The 18,898-nt window shown below is 43.5% G+C and overlaps 1 protein-coding gene across 3 annotated transcripts in view; it reads right to left on the bottom strand.

The window, feature by feature from the left end:
* Window positions 1-1,634: 1,634 nt before the first annotated feature.
* SH3YL1 (SH3 and SYLF domain containing 1) overlaps window positions 1,635-18,898 on the bottom strand; it is a 37,079-nt gene continuing 19,815 nt past the window's right edge. For 2 of the 3 annotated variants that reach the window (XM_044418847.1, XM_044418863.1), the window contains 4 exons: window positions 17,218-17,383; window positions 15,197-15,257; window positions 12,880-12,936; window positions 1,635-2,743 (listed from right to left, as the gene is read on the bottom strand). In XM_044418847.1, coding sequence (XP_044274782.1) covers window positions 2,556-2,743; window positions 12,880-12,936; window positions 15,197-15,257; window positions 17,218-17,383 — 472 coding nt within the window. In that variant the 3' untranslated portion in view covers window positions 1,635-2,555. Of the gene's footprint in view, window positions 2,744-5,767; window positions 5,850-12,879; window positions 12,937-15,196; window positions 15,258-17,217; window positions 17,384-18,898 lie in introns of those variants that run through there. The other variant, XM_044418855.1, reaches the window with a different exon arrangement.

Genomic DNA, 18,898 nt, shown 5'->3' with positions numbered 1-18,898 from the left:
TCCATTGTGTCTAATGTCAGCTTCCCATCCTTGGCTGAGAATACCTTAAAACATTCAGTTATTCCACATTTTACAATTCTCTAATGCTCCATCCAAGAGATGATTTTAGGGGAAGTACATGTAAAAATCAGATCTTCACTACAGTAATGAATGCATACAACCCACATGTAAATGCACTAACACTGAGAAACATAAAGAATTATTTCTATCCAGTGCTGGGTACCACAGTTAAGAAAGATGCTGACAAACTGGAAAAGGTGCAGAGGAGGGCAACAAAGATGACCGGGGGACTAGAAACAAACTCTGTAAGGAGAGACTGAAAGAACTAGGCATGTTAAGTCTTGAGAAGAAAAAACAGAGGGGAGTTATGATAGCACTTTTCTTTTCCTGAAAGTTTGTCACATAGAGGAAGGCCGCAATTGCTTCTCAATCATTCCAGAGTAAGGGGCACAGAATAATAAGTGCAAGTTACAGGAAGCCAGAATCTGGCGGAATATCAGGGAAAACTGCTGGGCAGTTGGAGTAATAGGACATTAGGAACTCAGGGAGGTTATGGGCTATCCCGACTTGGAGGCATTCAAGATGCAGCTGGACAGTCATCTGAGAGGGACGGCTTAACTTGGAGCCCTGCACTGAGCAGGGGTTGGACCCGATGGACTTACAAATCTTTTCTAACTACAGTACTCTAGGATACTGTGATTCTATCAGCAAATTTAAAATTAAAGTGCCTGGTTATCTAGGAAAAATAAAGTTTGATGGGGGCAAAATTGTAGCAGAAGCCTTTGGAACTGTTTTTGACTCAAACTGCAATACTTTTGTTACAGTTTTGCTCTTATTCAGTGCTTTTTTTTCCATATCTTTCCTAGACAATGGCATCAAAAAGTGGACCTTGTAAAGTGCAGATATTAACCCTTCTAGGAAATGATTCCAATGTTGATTGCTTTTTACTTCTTTTAGATGGATTATGGAAAAGGATCTCCTCTGATTATCTTAATGCATAGGCCCATTAATATGGGAGCATATACACTTTGGATCCCGACTAATATTAAACAGGAGTCACATTTTCTCATAAACAGGTTCTCATAAATAATATTTGAGTTCATGATAGTTCTGGTACTGAGTGGGATCCAGTCATTTCTGTATAGCAGGAGTGTCAAACCCCTTCAGCTCAAGGAGTGATTTCCATTTCAGAGTAGATCTTCGATGTGCATTGCAATGTTAGCAGGGCCTAGATCAAAAGAGTAGGACAAACATACCAATATATTTTAGCTTAAGAGTTTCTATTGCCAATAAGTAAAACATAGGAAAGGAATTTCAATCTCTTGGAACAGAGAGAATAGACAGCAAATGCCAGGTAAACATCAAACGACTGGTGGCCAAGGAAAGGGGCGTGCCTGTCTGGGGAACCCTGCAGGGCCAAAACAGGACTCCAAGCAGGCTGGATTTGGCCCAGGGCATAAGAGTCAACACCCTTGCTGTACAGCATGATAGAATCCTGGAAGTGTGGTGTTTAATATTATATGTTTGTATCTATCATCCATACATGCACGCACATCTTTTCCTTCACCACTGTTCCTTAAGATATGGGCTACTCATTTTGTTTGACCAGAATTAAGAAATCCAACTGGCAAGAAGTAATTTAAGAATTTATTATGCATTATTAATGGAAACTGTTATATACAAAACACAGAATATATTAAATTTAGCATCACTCATGCAGCTCATTCAGATTAGTTTTTGTGATTTGCTCATTAAATTATTAAGTTATAGAAAAAAATAAAATAATTTTGGAAATCATATCTTAATTTTTTAAAAATTGTAACAATAGAGAACTTAATCCAAAGGAAGGAAACCCTGTGAGGACCATGGCATATTTGGCAATTGCTGTCATGTGAGTTTCTCAAAATCGTGATCAGCAGAGGCAATGCAAAGGGTAAGCAAGTCATCTGCCCCAAACACTTAGTACAAGGCAGAAGTGGGGGAAGGGGGTTTCCAAGTCCCAACACCCTAAGCAACTCCTTTGAACTCACAGTTTCCACAGCAATCCCAGCTGCTAGTTAGAAAATACGTTAATTAAAATGCCGGAGGGATAAGGCACCTTCACAAGCACCAAGAAAAGTGCTCATGGGCCCCAGGTTGTCTATTCAAGAAGCAGACTATGGGCAGAGCCTTCATCTGTCGAGAAGTCCAACCTGTCTCATGAACCTGACCATGTTGCCTTGTACTAATGTGAGCACCATTTGGCACGTGCAGATGCTGCAAGAAACGAGGAGTCCATGTGCAGTTCCCACATGCCCATCCAACCTTCCCACAACTCACAGAGGGAAAGCGCGATGGGGCATGTGGGAGGCACGACTGAAGCTCCTGTTTCCTACAATGCCGTTGTCTGTGCGCTTGCACACTTGTGAGGGTGGCAGGTCTCGGCTTTCTTGAGACTAGCGGGACTTCTCTCCTTTGGCCAAGCACAACTGGTTCAAGCCAAATACAAAATAAGCAATCTCTTCTCTAAGTGTGAAAAGGCATTAAGACAAAAGGATAAGGCAATGCGTTGTGCTTCAGTTCATGGTAACATAGTTAGCTGGAAAAATGCCAGTCCTGCCCTGTAGGCTTCCTTCCCACCAATCAAACTGAGAATCTGTTTTCATTGTGACCCTGATTTTGTCCCCAGCGTTGAATGTCAAGTCTCCTGGCTGTTGTCCTTCAAATGGATATATCGCAGTCACCATTGTAGGACAGGAGTTCCCTGAAAAGAAAGAACATTTCCACATCAAGACTTTGGGGTCACAGCTTACCATGAATGGTACATTTCATATAGTGTTTAAATCTACCATGCCTAAGGAAAACCCGGAAGAGTAGAAATAGAATTTATTTTGTCAGTCAGAGGTACATCTCAGATATCCTGTTGAGTTTCGCAAAATTATAATCTGTACTCAGTAATCCAAAATCACACATTAAAAAACAGAAATCCCTCCTCCCGATTGCTGAATGAAACAGACACTTGGTCTAAAGCCATCACTGTTCTTGTGCTCTCAAAAGCCAGCAGCATTTGCGTATCAAAATGTCTGCTGTGAACAAATAATCAAAATACTTCATATTGCCATGCTGGATGGTAGACAGAAATAGCAGAGTTTACAGTGGAAAAAGCTAGGACAGCTTCTGCTTGGATTGCTGGCAAGCAACAGTTAAAACAGGCCAATGATACATTTGAAAGGTAAATTCTTTCAGGATCTTAGATCTGGGCTATCTATCTGCTCAAATTGAACCAAATTATCTTAATGAACATGCAAATATGCTGTGAGGTTTTCACAGCCCACAAAAGAGCTGATGGGATTTAATCCATGTTACTCATCCAAGCCCTTATAGGCGCTTCACATTATTTACAAGGCAGTTAAGCAAACTAGATTGAAAGCAAAAGCTAAATTGGAACAGCAAAATGGGAAGCGGGGTTAGTGACAGAATTGTTCCGCTACCATGCAAAAGCTGACAAAGAAGCAATTGGTCTTTGTGACACCTGTTCATATTCAGTAAAATTCACATTTTCTGGAAAAAGGTATCTTGGATTATAAAAGCCATAGGTCCTTGAAAAAGCATCACCATGCCTAAGCAAACTTTTGAAAATCAGGAGGAATTGTTTGCCTGCATCTGGAATATTTTAAGATAATGGTTGCATAAGATTACTAGATTATTTACCTTACGTTAAAAGAATCCTTATTTGAATTTCAAAAACATAAACTAAAAATACTCTGCCTACACAAGATGGTGCTACAGTGCTATACTCAGCAAAATGATACCTATGCTTCTTCAGCCCTGTTGATCTGTTAATATGAAATGCACAGACCAAACATGTTATGATAATCTTAAAATTATGAGGCTTATTTTTGTTAAACTATATCCTTTTAGAATGGAGAAAGATGTTTGCCAACAAGAATGCTCGTATCAGCCAAAAAAGGCCTTTAACGCACCCAGATGTATCTTGGGAACCTGAACAAAGTGCTCATTCAGAGATGGCCAAACTTTCACCATCAGTACTCCAGTTTTATAGACCAGGGAATTTCAGCAGGTTCAGCTTGGAACCCAAGATAGCTGTAGGCATTAGAAAAGATTGCTTTTGTCAAATATGCGTTTATTGTGGGCAGCTTTGGATACTTCTGCATGAGAAAATTCTCTGAGTTAGATCAAGTCAGTATAGGTTGCACTTAAGTACCATCAGTTTCAAAGTGAACTAAGTGCAGTTCAGTCTAGATCCATCCTAGCATGGCTGGGTACAAACAAGATCAACTCTGATAATCACAGCTTCATTTTTTCCTGTAGTAGCACATCTAACAGGGCATTCCTTCGTAACTCTCCCTCCCTTCCAAGGAGCTCAAGGAAACCTACGTGTTTCTCTTCCCACCCCTTTCTGTCTTCACAACCAAGCTGTGGAGCAGGTTAGACAAAGAGAGAGCAATGTCCCAAGCTCATCCAGGGAGTTTCATGACTGAGGATCTGAACCAGAGTCTCCCTTGCCTTAGCCTGGCGACCGAGCCCCTGCACCAAACTGGCTCCTGAGCTTACCTTTGTCTAGACTTCAGCCTTAATATGCTAATCAATGATTAGTGATACCTCTCTAATGAAATGAACTTCTCAGGGAGGCTTGACTGGTATCCACTTTGCACTTTTTCCAGCATCAAGCGAAGAGCATCTTATTTTCCCATGAATTCTTCTAGGAATGTTAATTTCAGGCTGTTTTAAATTTGAGGTTGTGTTTTAAATCTTCGTACTGCTGGTAGGTTTTCACTTTGATTTTATACTGCTGTTTCAACTACTTACATTTTTATACTGTAGGTGATGTTTTAGATTTGTTTTAGATTGTTGCAAACTGTCCAGAGAGCTTTGGCTACTGGGTAGTATAAAAATGCAATAAATGAATAAATAAGGAAATGGCAAAGGGGCTTTGAGGAAGCCAAGGGCTTCGAAGGGCCATTAGCTGTGCCCCACCCTCACAAGGCTTCCCCAGATCTGTCCTGACCATGACTGTAAACCCCTCTGTGGGCATGCCAGTTGGGCTACGTAATGAGAACTTTTTTTTGCAATCTAGAACCTTCCTGTTTAAGATTCACATTTCCCTTTGCAGCCCCAGATCACCAACTGCTCACCTGCTGCTCTCATGGGATACTCCTTTTAATCTCTGAAATGCGTCTAAGGGATGGAACTGTTCAGAAGTCGTTGGAAAATGTTGCAGGACAAATGTGTAAGGGGAGAGTTTAAAACACTCGAACTCCAAATAACAAATTGCGAAAAGGGACTGGAATGAGCTCACAGTGTCTCTGGAGAACCAAGAGCTGTTCACAGACTGGTGGCAGCTCCTGGAGATCTCACTGACACTCAGCAATGGCGCGTGATGTGGAAACAGAGCAAGGAAACAGAGAGAAGAGGGAAGAGGTAACTGGCAAAACAACAGCTCTGGAAACACAACCGAGGTTGTTTAGAGAAGCAAGGGAAGGAAGCAAGACGGAACAGAGAAATAAAAAGACATCAGCTTCTGCTTTGTCATGGGGCAGGCTTCAGGCGCCAGAGGGATTTTTCCTATGTATAGCAACAGGGCAACCAACCAGGGCAGTGATGGCAGAAACCCACAAGGAACCAATTTACCTGCCACAGCCTCTAGATATGATGTTGCAATAGCCAGACTCACAGCTAGAACCACTGTGGAAGTGACTTTCACCACCTTAGTTACTTAATCAACCTTTGGCACTGTCACCCATGCTTTTTTGTGTGAGTGTATTAAGGAAATAGGCTGACCTTTTATAGGCATTGTGCTTGACTGATGGAATTCAAAGAGCTGGGTGGGCCAGAGGCTCCACCTCCACCTGTGGGAACAATCCTTTCTCAGTCAGCTGTTTATAAAGGAGACGGGACTATGTTTTTATTGTCTGTTTTGCCTTATGGACTAGACAACAAACGGCCTCTCTTTATTTGTTTGGAACGAATGGCCAGGATTCTTTGCCTGTCTCCCCAGCAGTGCAACACAGCCCAGGCAAATAACATTCAGGAGCCCCTGTGCACAGCTGTGCAATTTTCAGACCTGCATGCCGCAGTACCGAGTCTGCAACACAGCTGTTGGCTAAGCCCTCTTCAGTTCAAAAGTGACCTACAATAAACCCATAATGTTGACAAAGCCAAAGACCACATTTCTCTCCCTTAAATCTCTCGCAACATCTGTTCTGAGAGAGTTTAATGGCCAGCAAGGATGTCCTGACATCCCCATGGCTATTAATCCAATTCATGTACAGAAGTGTCATTTTTTAAATTTTTTGCCGTTTGTTCTAGATTCATAGCATCTGCCATGACCGATCAGTCATAATCTCAAATCACTCTTCTAATAGAGGTGGGGCAGCACCACACTCAGATCTTCTTCCACAAGATGCATTCAACAGGACACTACAGAGTTAATGTCTTCCAGATTTCAAGTTTACTTTTCAGCAGCATTTGAAAAGTTATACAAGACAACAGAGGCATCACTGGAATGACATAGGCCCAACATACATGATTCAAGCAGGGTTTTAATCGCATATATGTCCCATTCATATATAAAAATAGTGATGGGGTTAATTTAAGCATCAGGAAGGGTATGGTTGAGGGAAACTGAACTCTTCTCTACCTTGGGTGATATCCAACTATGTTGTGCTAGTGAGTAGGAGGAGAATCCCAGTAAAGTTATGGTTGTACAAGCAGTTGTGCAACCCACTGCACATTGCACTTGCACACTGCTGTGTGAATCTGAATAACAACACTGTGGAATACAGCCACTTCTCCCGCTGTAGCCTGTTACACCTTCTCTCAGTTCAGGGGGAGAGCTGTCACTCAGTGCTGTGCACTGAAATGGCTCTGGCTTTGATCTCTAGCAGGTAGGGCAGGGAGAGCCCTTACCTGAAACCTGGAGAACCACTGCACATCAGGGAAAATCAGGGTTGCTGAACCTAATCTGGCCTGCAGAGCTGCCGCATAAGGCTCTGGACTTGGGTAGTGCTGGGACTTGGAAGCCAAGGACTTGGCATGTGTGCATCCTCCCCCACGGATGCCTCTCTCATCTTGGAGGACAGCAACATGGGAGAGGGGTGAAATCAGCAGGATATGTTCTCATGGTCACTGACAGACATCATCTTACATGGTGGGCGTGCAAGATGCCCAAAATAGCCTGACTCTGAACTCCCAGTGTAGACGGTGCTGAGCTACACGGAACAATTGTCTGCTTCAAGATATGGCCAGGGTAGTGTGGTGGTTCAAATGCTGGACTGAGGACCTGGGAAATCCAGGTGTTAGCCCCCCACTCAGCCATGGAGTTCACTGGCCAGCCACAGATTCTCAGCCTCACCCATCTTGGGTTCGTCAAAAGGAGGTAAGGTAGAAAATAAATGCATGAAACAACAACCCCCTGCGATCTAATTTGGTATTAAAGCTGGAGAGGTGGTAGGAAAGGGAGGCCATTTGACTATGAAGAGGTAAGAGAAAAATGGGTTTGACTCCACATTTTAACCCCAGTCCAGCCATAACCAGGAAGGAACAAAAACACTTGTGCCAAAGCTGCTCTCAACTGATTGAATGCAAAAATGAAATACGAATGCAAAATATAAAGAAAACTTATGCTATATCTGTGGTCATACTAGTTCCCCCAATAGGCAGTGGATGCTCTATGGGCTTCAAACGTTCCCTGGGAGAGCAACTCAATCATTCATTCATTCATTCAAAACATTTTTATGCCGCCCCCATCGCAACAAAGCCTCGGGGCAGCTCACAACAAGAACAAAATATACAAATAAAACAAATTATACAATAAAAATATTAAAACCTGGTGCATCTCAGCTTAAAAGATTTAAAATCCTATAAATAACCAATAAATTAACAATTAAAATAAGTTTTAAATAAAAAGGTCTTTGCCTGGCGCCGAAAAACAAATAACGATGGCACCAGGCGGACCTCTCTGGGAAGCGCATTCCATAGATGGGGCGCCACCGCAGAGACAGCCCTCTTCCAGGTACTCACCCTCCTAATATCATTCACAGAGGGTTCCCGGAGGGTTCATCAACTTCTCTCCTCCTTTGCTTAGAACTAAACACAGGGACTCTTGCCATGGACTTTATAAGTTCCACTCCCACTATTCCAGAATCTGTCAGCTTCTAATTCTAGCCCTAACCATGAGAGACGGTAGTGGCAAAACCACTTCAGAAAGGCAAACAGTTTCCTTCTCACAACAAAAGCAGCTCTTCTTTAGAGAATGACGAGAGGAGAGAGGAGAGAGGAGAGAGGAGAGGAGGGGCAAGACAGCTTCAAGGGGCTCCCTTGGTGCTCTTCTTCAGAAGCGCAAAGCCTTAGTGCCTTGGCACAGCTAAAAGAATCTACCCAGGGTTTTATATACTAGGAATCTTCACTATACTACCTATTGAACTTTTTTACCATTCTGCCAGTAGCCCCTCATCCTACCAGCCCTTTCAATATTAAAATGAGTCCTTGGCCTATGGTTTATATATGAACATCTCTAGGAGGAACAAGTAACAGGGTGCCTCCATCAGATCTCGATTATCCCACAGAGAGTATGTGGCAAAAGCTTGAAGTCTTTCCTATCAAATCTGTGAAAGCTTTGGGTCTATCAACACTTCCACAACCTCCTCAACTGTTATGTACTGGTCCTACAATTGGCATTCATGCATCGATGACATTCTATGCCTTCATAATCTTTTAAGCTCTGTTTTCCTTTATCCCTTGCTGCAAGTCTCAAGTTACCGCTGGATGGAAGGGGCTTGAGGTGTGTATGTTTAATGGTACTTTTAATTACTGCTGAAACCATTGCTGTACATTAAACATGCTTCATCTGTGAAAACTACACACTTGCCAAGGTAAGGATATTAAAAGGTACAAGTTCTTCGTCCCTGCCAATTACTCAATAGGTTTAACAAAATGGCCTTGACCCAAAACACACATAAAACAAAGACCTCAATTTTCTAGTCCTAGCGTGCACTGACCTCAATCTCTGCATGTCTTTGTGATCAGCTGGCTCAGCAGTAGCAGGGATTTTCAAGGTATTTCCCCTTGCCCCAGGATGATCAGAAATCCACATGGTACAGTTTTTGTTCATTTCATGACAGCACAGGGCTGTTCTATTTAAATGTTAGCACAAATGCCAGAAATAACATTATCCTGGCAGAAGAACTGCAAAAATAGTATTAGAAATTATTTCCTGGGATTTCCTTTTTTGTGATCAGCTCAAACTTAGTTTATATTAGTAACAACCGGGGGAGGGAAGCTACTAGATGGATGTTTATTTTAGACAAAAATAAGCTATAAGAGAAACAGCTAAAATAGCCGAAGCTGACATAAACCCCTTTAAAAGGGAAAAAGGGCAGAGGATTCATTGTTTAATATTTACTAAAACTGCATATGTCACCATGATTTATAGACACACACACAATTATCCTTCTGCTTAGGGATCTTCTGATACAAATATCCATTAGTCACCCTGATCTGGCTTGCTACTTTTACAGTTTATAATCTGCTAAAGGTTGTCCGCTAGAAATTATTACAAACATATTGAAACCCAGTTTTTATGCCCAAGTTCTTACTACTGCTCTGAAATGAATGGTTTAACTGACATACATTCCTCTTGCTTAAAGAGGAAGAAAATGTTTTTAAGTCACAACTTTTGATTTTTGGAATGCTCTGTATATGGGTCTGTCTTTGAAAGTGGTCCAGAAACGATACTTAGTTCAAAACGGTGGCTAGTCAATGTAACTGGTTGATGGGGTCGTATATATGTCAATAAAACTGAGCTGCCTGCCTCTTGCCACCTGCCCAGGCCACCATTTGCAGGTCCAATTCAAAGTGCCATGTTTGCCCTTGCACACTTTGGGGCTGAGTTAGCTAGAGGAGAATCTCTTCTTGTATTTACCCATCCACAGTGCTAAGCATATCCTTTAGGTACCCCTGCCAAATGAGGTTGAGGTGGGCGACTACAGGACAGAGGGCATTCCCAGCACTGGCACCCTACCTGCTCAACACCCTCCTTAACCACAGACGTTTCACCTGGCACCTGTGTTATAGCTTGATCAACAGCAGATAAAGCCCTTTTATTCTCCAGGGCATTTAAAAAACCGTTGCTGGTGATTTAACTTGGTTGCATATGCACTAGCAATTCTACTCTTTGCTGTTGGCTTTATCTTGGTTTTATTATGTGCTGTTTTATCCACTGCATTATTGTTTGCATTTTATGTTTTTAATATACTGGACAATGCCCAGAGAACTTGGATTACTAGGTAGTTTTAAAATGCAATAAACAAACAAACAAAGAAGCAGCTACCACACATACCTTGGTCAACAGTCAGGTTAAACATTCTTTCCATTACTGAACAAATCATTTAGCCACCAGATTCCACTAAACTATGGAATACATTCATCTCAGATATATAATATTCATATCAGCATCTTGCCATCTACATAATAATTCTGGTCACAATTTTCACCACAGATAGGTAATGCAATCCAATTCAGGAATAAGTCCCAAAAGGTTTAATTGGGCTAAGTTCCTCATAGGTGTACACAGGATTGCAGCTGAAAGGGTGTAATCCAACCACCTCAATGGCAGATGCATGTAAGCCTCCAAACATGGAGACTTTATGAGCATTCAGCGGTAGGAATGAGGCCAGGCAATGGCAGCAATCTCTGCCACTGCTGCACCTCAAGCCCTACATTTTATCTCAGCAGCTGTTGCAGCCGTCTAGACCAGGGGTCTCAAACTCAACTGACCTGGGGGCCGCTGGAAGTAGAGTCTGGGTGAGGCTGGGCCGCATCAAGTACTCCACCCCCGCGGTGGTGGTGGGCCGCTCATCCCACGGCTGGCCCGGGCGCCGCTGGTGCTTTGAAGGCCGCAGGGCCCTCCCCCGTGCGCCGCCCATCCCGGAAATTGGCCCGCGGGCTGTGAGTTTGAGGCCCCTGGTCTAGATGAAGCACCCGAGAGGTCGAGGAAAGGGAGCTGGAGCACCAACAGGAACTGGTGTAAGCCCTCAGCTCCAGCCTCCTCCCCTCCAACCCCTCCCACAGCATGCCCCCCCTTCCATGCTCCAAGGCCTAGTTGTAACCTCAGGGGGGCAGCCACTGTGGTTCTTCCCATGCTGGATGTGGAGGGTGGGGTGAGGCAGGCCTCGGCCTTCACAGTCCCACCTTTTAGATCTAGGAGCTGAGCCTCTGACAAATCTTATGACCTCCCAGACAATGTTGGCAGGCCACAGGATTGTGCCCAGAACAACTCTAGGGCTAATTCTTATATTACCACTGCGGTGCGGGAGCCACAGTCCAGTCTGATTCTGCACCAGTAACACTCATCAGGAATCAGCTACACACTCTCAGTTAATGCCTCACCCCATCCATACAATGCCAACACCACCCATTTCCCTTAAATAGCTTTTTGCTGTGGGAGAACGCACCTGAAGCCCCTTGTCTGCTCTAACACTATATAAATGCCATGCATTATTGGTAGATGTCCACAACCTGGTTAATTCCCCCACATGAACAGTGGCCCCTTTGCTGTCCTGGGATCTGTTGAGCTTCTATCCACTCTGGAGCCAGCCCTGAAGTCCTGAAGACATAACAAAGTCTTCCCAGGCTTACACACGTGCGCAGCACGGCAACGCAGCTCACTCTCCAGCATTCCTAGCTTATCTTCCACCTTCACAGTGGTGAGAAAGTCAGGGAAGAAGGGCCCTATCATCCAGCCGTGCATAGCAGCTGTGTGTGCAAGGAACAACACAGTAAATCTGGATCCAGAGTGGAAGGGGAGGGTGTTCAAGTTGTTCAGTTGTACAGCTTTCTCTATGGGATAATTAAAACACACCAAAACCACTAGGTGGCCTCACTGGTATGTAGTTCAGTGTTTTGGGCTACATTGTATAGACGGCTGGCACAGTACAAAACTCAGAACTGCAATCCCCAAAGAGTGCTGCTCTTAGTGTAAACCTACCCTTATGCCACCCATCTGAGGCCCTCCACTGCAGAGGGCAAGAGGATGGCCACAAGGAAGAGAGTCTTCTTGGTGGTGGCCCCACAACTGTGAAACGTTTTGCCAGGTAAGCTCTATTTGGCTCCAGTGTCACTTCCATTATTCCTGGGAATTTGACTGCATGTGATGGGATGTTGCAAGGCTTTCCCCCCTGCAGGTCCTGTTAATTATTTTTATGGTGCTTAACTTGTCTTTAAACTGGTTTAAATTCTGGCATGTTAAAGCTTTTATATTGTGCTTTAGCATGCTGAGTACCACCCAGAGAGCTTTGGCTATTGGATGGAATGGAAATGTAATGAATGAAAAAGATATACTGTAGTGGTTAGTGGAATAAGGAGAGCCACTCTGGCTTTCGAAGTGCTCTGAGACATCTTGATGCAATGATGGAGATCCCTGATGAGATCTTCCAATGTTTTGGTTCTTAAAAGCAGCTGCGGGGCCCGGCACAGTTGAGTTCAAATGTCTTTCTAATAAGTCTGACGAAGTATCATGCTTTCTTAAATTATGTGTGGTTTGATTTGTGTTGTAAAGAAATTCAGCAAATAGAATTAATCTCTTGGGACCCTGGCCCTTTCCCAACAACAACAGTGAATGAAAGTAACATTAAATTAGCCTGGCCCTTGGATAAAGTCTACTAAAAGCAAACCTTGTAAGTTTTATTAAGTAACCTTTCCCCTAAATTTCTTCACTAAGAAAAGAAAAAATGGAAATCAAGTTGTGTGCTGGAACAAGTCCAAGCATGGAGTAGTGGCCCAATTTGAAATGCAAGTATCAGAATTTCCTTTCGAATGATTTCCTGAATTTGCAAACCTTCCATTGAATTTTAGGAGTGGCAATATTATAAACACACATACCCATTGCAGCAGAGTAACTGGGGAGCTCAGGGTAAAGTCTGTTTGCTGTTCTTAGAGCTGTGGAAGAATTCAGAGCATAGCATATTAGTTAATACATCCTGTTTAATGATCACTTTATTTTGATATTGCGAAACTAGCATTGCTATTGCAAAACTGACAGTAACAATTAAACAGAGTGATGCAGAACCAATAAGTACCAACAGATCATGGGAAAGGAGGAAAGGCTTCACAGAGCACAAGAAAAGCCCAGTCCCTTACGGGTTTCCCTGACAGACTGGGCATATCAAGCCCCCACTTGTCTGCACAAAGCAAAAGATAACTTCTGAAATGGATTATTAAGGGCGCATCTGCATCTTCTCTACATCTGTATGACAGAAGAATTGGAGCATGGGTGCAATAGATTAAAATCTGAATGCTCTCAAAAGAGAAGTCCATTAGGCTCAGTCCTGAAGGAAAAAAAAATCTGACACAATATTCAATGTTTACACGAAATGCAGGCAAGTTCTGATGAAATAATTTTAACAGAACACATTGACTTGGTTTGTAAATAATGTATCATAATAAAATTTGACTGCATGTTTAGTTCCTATATTCCCTCCTGTTAACCATGCACAGTTTGTGTCTGCAAGACAGCTATTATCCTTTTAAAAAATCTTTAAGGTGACAATCCTGCATGTTTGGGAGTGAGCCTTAATGAATGTAATGGGACTTAGCGCTGAGCAGATATGCACAAGATTGCATGTAAATATGGCTTAGACCCAAGGAGAGTATAATTTCAGCCTTAGTCTATTAATTGCATTAATTTAATAGAACTGTATTCAAGTAAAAATAATGGGGTGGGCTAAAAATCAAATAAATAAATAATATTGTTATTAATTTCATTTCTCTATCACATGCAGCTGAAGCTTTCTGGGGGTGGGGCTTAGAATAACGTGTACAAACAATGAAATAAAAACATTAATAATTCAAAATTAATTTAAAAGAACATAAAATAACAATAAAAAGACAACTTAAAAAGACCCAGCCAGGAGTAAAAGAAAGGCATCTGGCTAATTGTATCAGGCTCCTGAATGACCAGGGAAATCTTTAAAGGCCTCCTGGCACTGAAAAGACAGCAAATTTAGGGCCAGGCTGGTCACAAAGTTGTTCCAAAGATCGTGGGGGGGGGGGCATTGAAAATACCGTTCCCCTAGTCGCCATCCTCTGAACCTCTCAGAAGATTGGTACCTAGAGGAAGACCCCAGAGGTTGAGCATAGTGGCTGGGTAAGTCAGGGCTGAGAGAAGTGCTTCAACAGGTATTGTGATCCCGAGCTATGCAGAGCTTCATAGGTTAAGACCAGCACCTTGAATTGGGACTGGAAGCATACAGGCAGCCAATGCAGGCGGGCCAGGACTGTTCTATGTGTTTGGACCTCCAGGTCCCAGTTATTAATCTGGCTGCCACATTCTGCACCAGCTGCAGTTTCTGATCCATCTTCAGGTTGGATAACTCCACCGATTCAACTGCTGCAACTCTGGAGTCCAAGTCCCAGTGGTTGCAACAGATTTTTTTCCTGGAACTGTCCAGCAAGTAGGTTACAGTGGATTCTCCACCCTCTAAATCTCAGCAGGCAGTGATCTGACCATGACACAAGGACTGAGCCCATGTCCCCACACTCAGAGCACGGTCTTCAAAACTGGCTGAGAAGACCAAGTCTAGAGTATGCCTCACCACCTATGTTGGGCCAGTGACATGCTAGGATAGTCCCATGGTTGTCATGGTGATCCTGAAATCCTGAGCTGCCTTGGATAGGGTGTCCTCAGCATTAGTGTTGAGTCCCTCAGGATCAGCAGACTCCATGATCACACCCAAGACCACCTCTGTCAGCTCATGTAGGGAGATGTATGGGTTGCAGGTGGGCGATATACCAGCAGAATCCACAATCTGTCCCTCTGGTCCAACACTCCAGGCTTGTTGTCAGATGGAGACAAAGATGGAATTCCGATAGACCACAGCAATCCCCTCCCCGGCCCTCACATCTGTCCTGATGCTGAACCAAGAACCCTGGTAGGCACACCTGAAAGAGACTAAATCCTCCTTGGTCACCTACTCAGATCTCCCTTATACATGCCAGATGGGCTGCCTCAATCCATGATTAGATAGCAGATGAGGGAGGTTTTATTCTGCACTGATCTGGCATTTAAAAGCAGCACCCACCTTCCCACCAATGATTTGCAGTAAATTTACCAATTAGTGTAGGAAAATAGAACTGAGAGCACATAAAATTAAAATGCACTTTGTATAAAAGAGCCAGCAGACTGCTGGTTAGACAGTACCTTCTGGCGTGGATTTTTCAGAAGTCCTGCGGGACTGTTGCTTCGAGGAATGTTCATTGACCTGGCAGGGGAAGTGAGTTACCTTTAGTCAATTCTGTACGGAATCAGGAGGTTTAAGGAAATGCAGAAGAGGCTTTACAAACTTCCATGTCTACTGAACAGCAACGACAGGTCTAGTTAAGACAACCCGATGCAGTGCCATAATTGAAAGCATAGTAATTGGGAGAAGAACAATGGGAGGAATGAATTCTAACTCAACTGGCAAACCAAGTCATGGGTACTGTTATTTCCATATTACTATGTTCTGTCTCAAGCGTGGGCCACTAAGCTATCGGGCTGCCAGGAGGTGAAGCTGCAGCTGCATGGGGGATTTGGGCAGGAGAAAATGAAAGGTCCTGGCTAGTGCCAAAGAAGAGCATGGAATCAGGCGAAGAGGAGCCTGGGAAGAAGGAGCAGCCAACAGTGCCTGGCAGAAGATGCTGAGACCTGACGGGACAACACGTGGCAGCAGGCAGTAGTCCAGAGGAAAAAGGAGGCAGAGCAGCAGAGCTGAAATCCTAGGAAGCAGGAGCTGAGCAGACCTGCAGGGGGTGAAAACTTCCAGAGCTGCCTTAGGGCTGAAGCCCCCCAAGTCAGCGACAAGGAGTCAAGCATGGGAAGCTGTAAGTATTCAGTGAGCAGCAACTGAGAAGCCTCTACTGCTGTATCTTAGCGCATGAAGTCCTAACTAAAGAGAAAGCAGGATAAGGGCAATCAACTACTACCATCAGTTAGGTGAGCGAGCTCATGTAACATTTATTTATTTATTAAAACATTTTTATGCCGCCCCATTCGCCGAAGCCTCGGGGCGGCTTACAACAATAAATTAAATAATTATAATCATAAATTAAAAATGTAAACATTAGAATAAAATACAAACATACAATATAAAGAATAGACTGAATGCAGCCTAATCTAAACAACTATACATCTTGTGTCATAAATAGGTTGAAAAATATCATCTATTTTGTTTAGCTTAAACATATATATCCATCTCTCAGGTCGCATGCCTCTAGCCTAACCCAGCTACTGATTAGAAGAATAAAGAATTGTACCAGATATGGTTGGTGGCATCAGAAAATGAGGGGCAAGGGACAATAAACAGGTGCATTCACTACCCAGGTTACATAGTGGTAAGCACTGTTCGAAGTATAACCGTTTCACAAAAATGGTTATAAAAATTGACCACCAAGACATGACATGCATCTTTCATATTTGGTGGGAGAGGCATTCACAATCTTTCACATAGGATTTTTTTTTGGAAAGCAGGACTTTTACTGATGCTCTGATTGATGTATTTCATTGCCAGTAATTCTGCTGCCTCTTCTTGCATGACAGATTTAAGAGTTTCAGCTGAGCAGCAGCTAATAAATATTTTAAATGAATAAGATGCAGAAAACCAGTGCACGTTGCGACTCTCTAGAAATAGGAGAACTGGTCCTGAGTAGCATTATGTATCCTTGCCCTGCACGTTATGGCCCCTCTCACCAGGATGAATGCAGCTCTGGAAGAGTGTTTGGGGATGGCAAAGGAGCATGATTAAATCACTTTCACTAGGCCAAATGATGGGTGTGGCTGATGCACAGAAATGCTCAAACAGCCCCTTAAGAACACCGCAAGTTCAAGAGCAGCTCTTCCTTTCAGTAGCACTTCCACTTTCAAGAGCATTTTCCTCTTTCTGGGAGTGAAGCTGAAGAGACTACTTAAACTACTTGCGAGTGCAACCCAGCCAATTCCAATTGTGCCTTGTCCTGCTGAGAACTAGGGCGAGCGGTGGAAGGGCCAAGGCTTGTCCTCCTGCACTGAGGTTTCCCTTTCTTTCTATAGCAGTTCTCCAACGACAAATGCAAGTTTCAGGCTCATGCCATGACAGAGGTTGCTCTACTGAAAGAGTAAGCCACACAAACCCAATGAAAGAGTATTGCAGAAGGAGCGTTCTGTCCTGGATCCATTCTAAGCAAGTACAAAGCAGACACGCCAACCTTTTTTGGTTCTCCTGTGACTCCAGGCCATGCACAGTTTCTTCCCTCCTGAGATTCGTACTGCAGAGTAAAAGATCCAAGGATGTCATAAAGTTCTTGCGCCTGGGCAGGAGGCACCATGTCACCAAACAGGATGGCACTGGCACGAATATCCTGGCCGTAGAATCTGGAAAAATCATGCTTTACGTTAGTCCGCAAAGAGGGGTATGGTGCGGGAGGGGGAAAACAATTCATGCAGTAGCTCTCTCCATGCATCACTCCATTACTTTCTCATAAACACAATAAACATTAGACTTTCACCATGTTTTGCTGAGCAAGACATTTACTGGCCTTACTAGCTGCATCGTGTCCTGCCAACTGCCATCATGCAGCGATGTGGAAGAGGACCTGCTCTGTGGTGGCACCCGCCTTATGGAGTGCCCTAGTAACTGAGAGGCATGAATGGCAGTAGGCTTTGGGCACCAGTTAAAAACTCCTTTCTTCACACAGGCCTTCATCAGTTGACTGTGCCGCCCAGTTTGTTTGCTAATTAAAGCACTCTGCCCACCTGGTTTTTCTATACTTTAAAAAAGTATTTTAGGGCACAGTCCAATGCATGTTTTAAAAAAGAAGTCCTACACTTCCCAGCTGACTGGCTGAGGAATTCTGGAAGAAGTAGAACATTTTTTTCCTGTCTAAACATGCATAGGACTATACCCTTAAATTATTTTTATAAATCACTTACTGGAGAAGACCTTAATGCTGGGAATGACTAAAGGCAAAAGGGGATGGCAGAGGTTGAGGTGGCGAGATGGGGTCACTGGGGCAGAGGGTATGGGCTTGGGTGGACTACAAAAGATGGTGGAGGACAGGAGAGCCTGGAGGAATGTTGTCCATGGGGTCGTGAAGGGACGGACACAACTTAGCGACTAAACACAAATAAGCCTAATCAATAAAATAAATATATGTGGTTGTTTCATGCTGATGCTTCAAGAGATAGGCTATATGGGGCTTGCAAACAAACGTTGCAGGGTGCTGTGCTTCAGGCAATCAGTCACACACTTTCCCAATATACTCCATTTAATTCCTCCTCTGCCTCATTTTCTGTGTTCCCGTTCTCCAACAGTCAGTATTTTCTGCTGCTAACCATGTTTACTCCCCACAGGGCGTGTCGTAAGCGGGAGGCGGGGGGGGAGGCTCCCCTTAAAAATGCTGCACTTGGCAAATCACAGGGTTGCCCACATGTCTCTTGCATGGATAGAGCCATCCTGACCCCATAATGGTAGGCACTAGCAGTTCACTGTTGGTATCAATAGGATACCTAAGAAACTGCATGGTTTCCTTCTTTAAGTGAAGCCTTTATTCATGCTTTCTTTCTATTGGTGCACAAACTTGTAAAGAATGCACTTAAGCAAAGCCTTCAAGCATTTCTAACCAACACTCAGGTGAAATTCAGGTTCATGTATTTGTTCAGCATACAGCAGGCAGCCCACCTGCATACCCGCAATTCTTACAAAACCTGCTCCCAGCGAAACTATCCCATGCTGCATTTTGATTACTGGCAATTGTGTGCACTGAAGTCTCAAGCGTATAGAAATTTGCTGCCTTGATGCAGAGTACTTGGTGCACCTCAGCCATTTACCGCATAATTGTCAAACACTTTCAGTCTGTTTTGGAAATGTTCTCAGTACCATATTCCAGT

Source organism: Varanus komodoensis, unplaced genomic scaffold (assembly GCF_004798865.1).
Source record: "Varanus komodoensis strain SLA01 unplaced genomic scaffold, ASM479886v1 scaffold10, whole genome shotgun sequence".
Classification (NCBI taxonomy): Eukaryota; Metazoa; Chordata; class Lepidosauria; order Squamata; family Varanidae; genus Varanus; species Varanus komodoensis.
The sequence above is the reverse complement of the archived record's forward strand: the minus strand, read 5'-3'. Positions and strand labels throughout refer to the sequence as shown.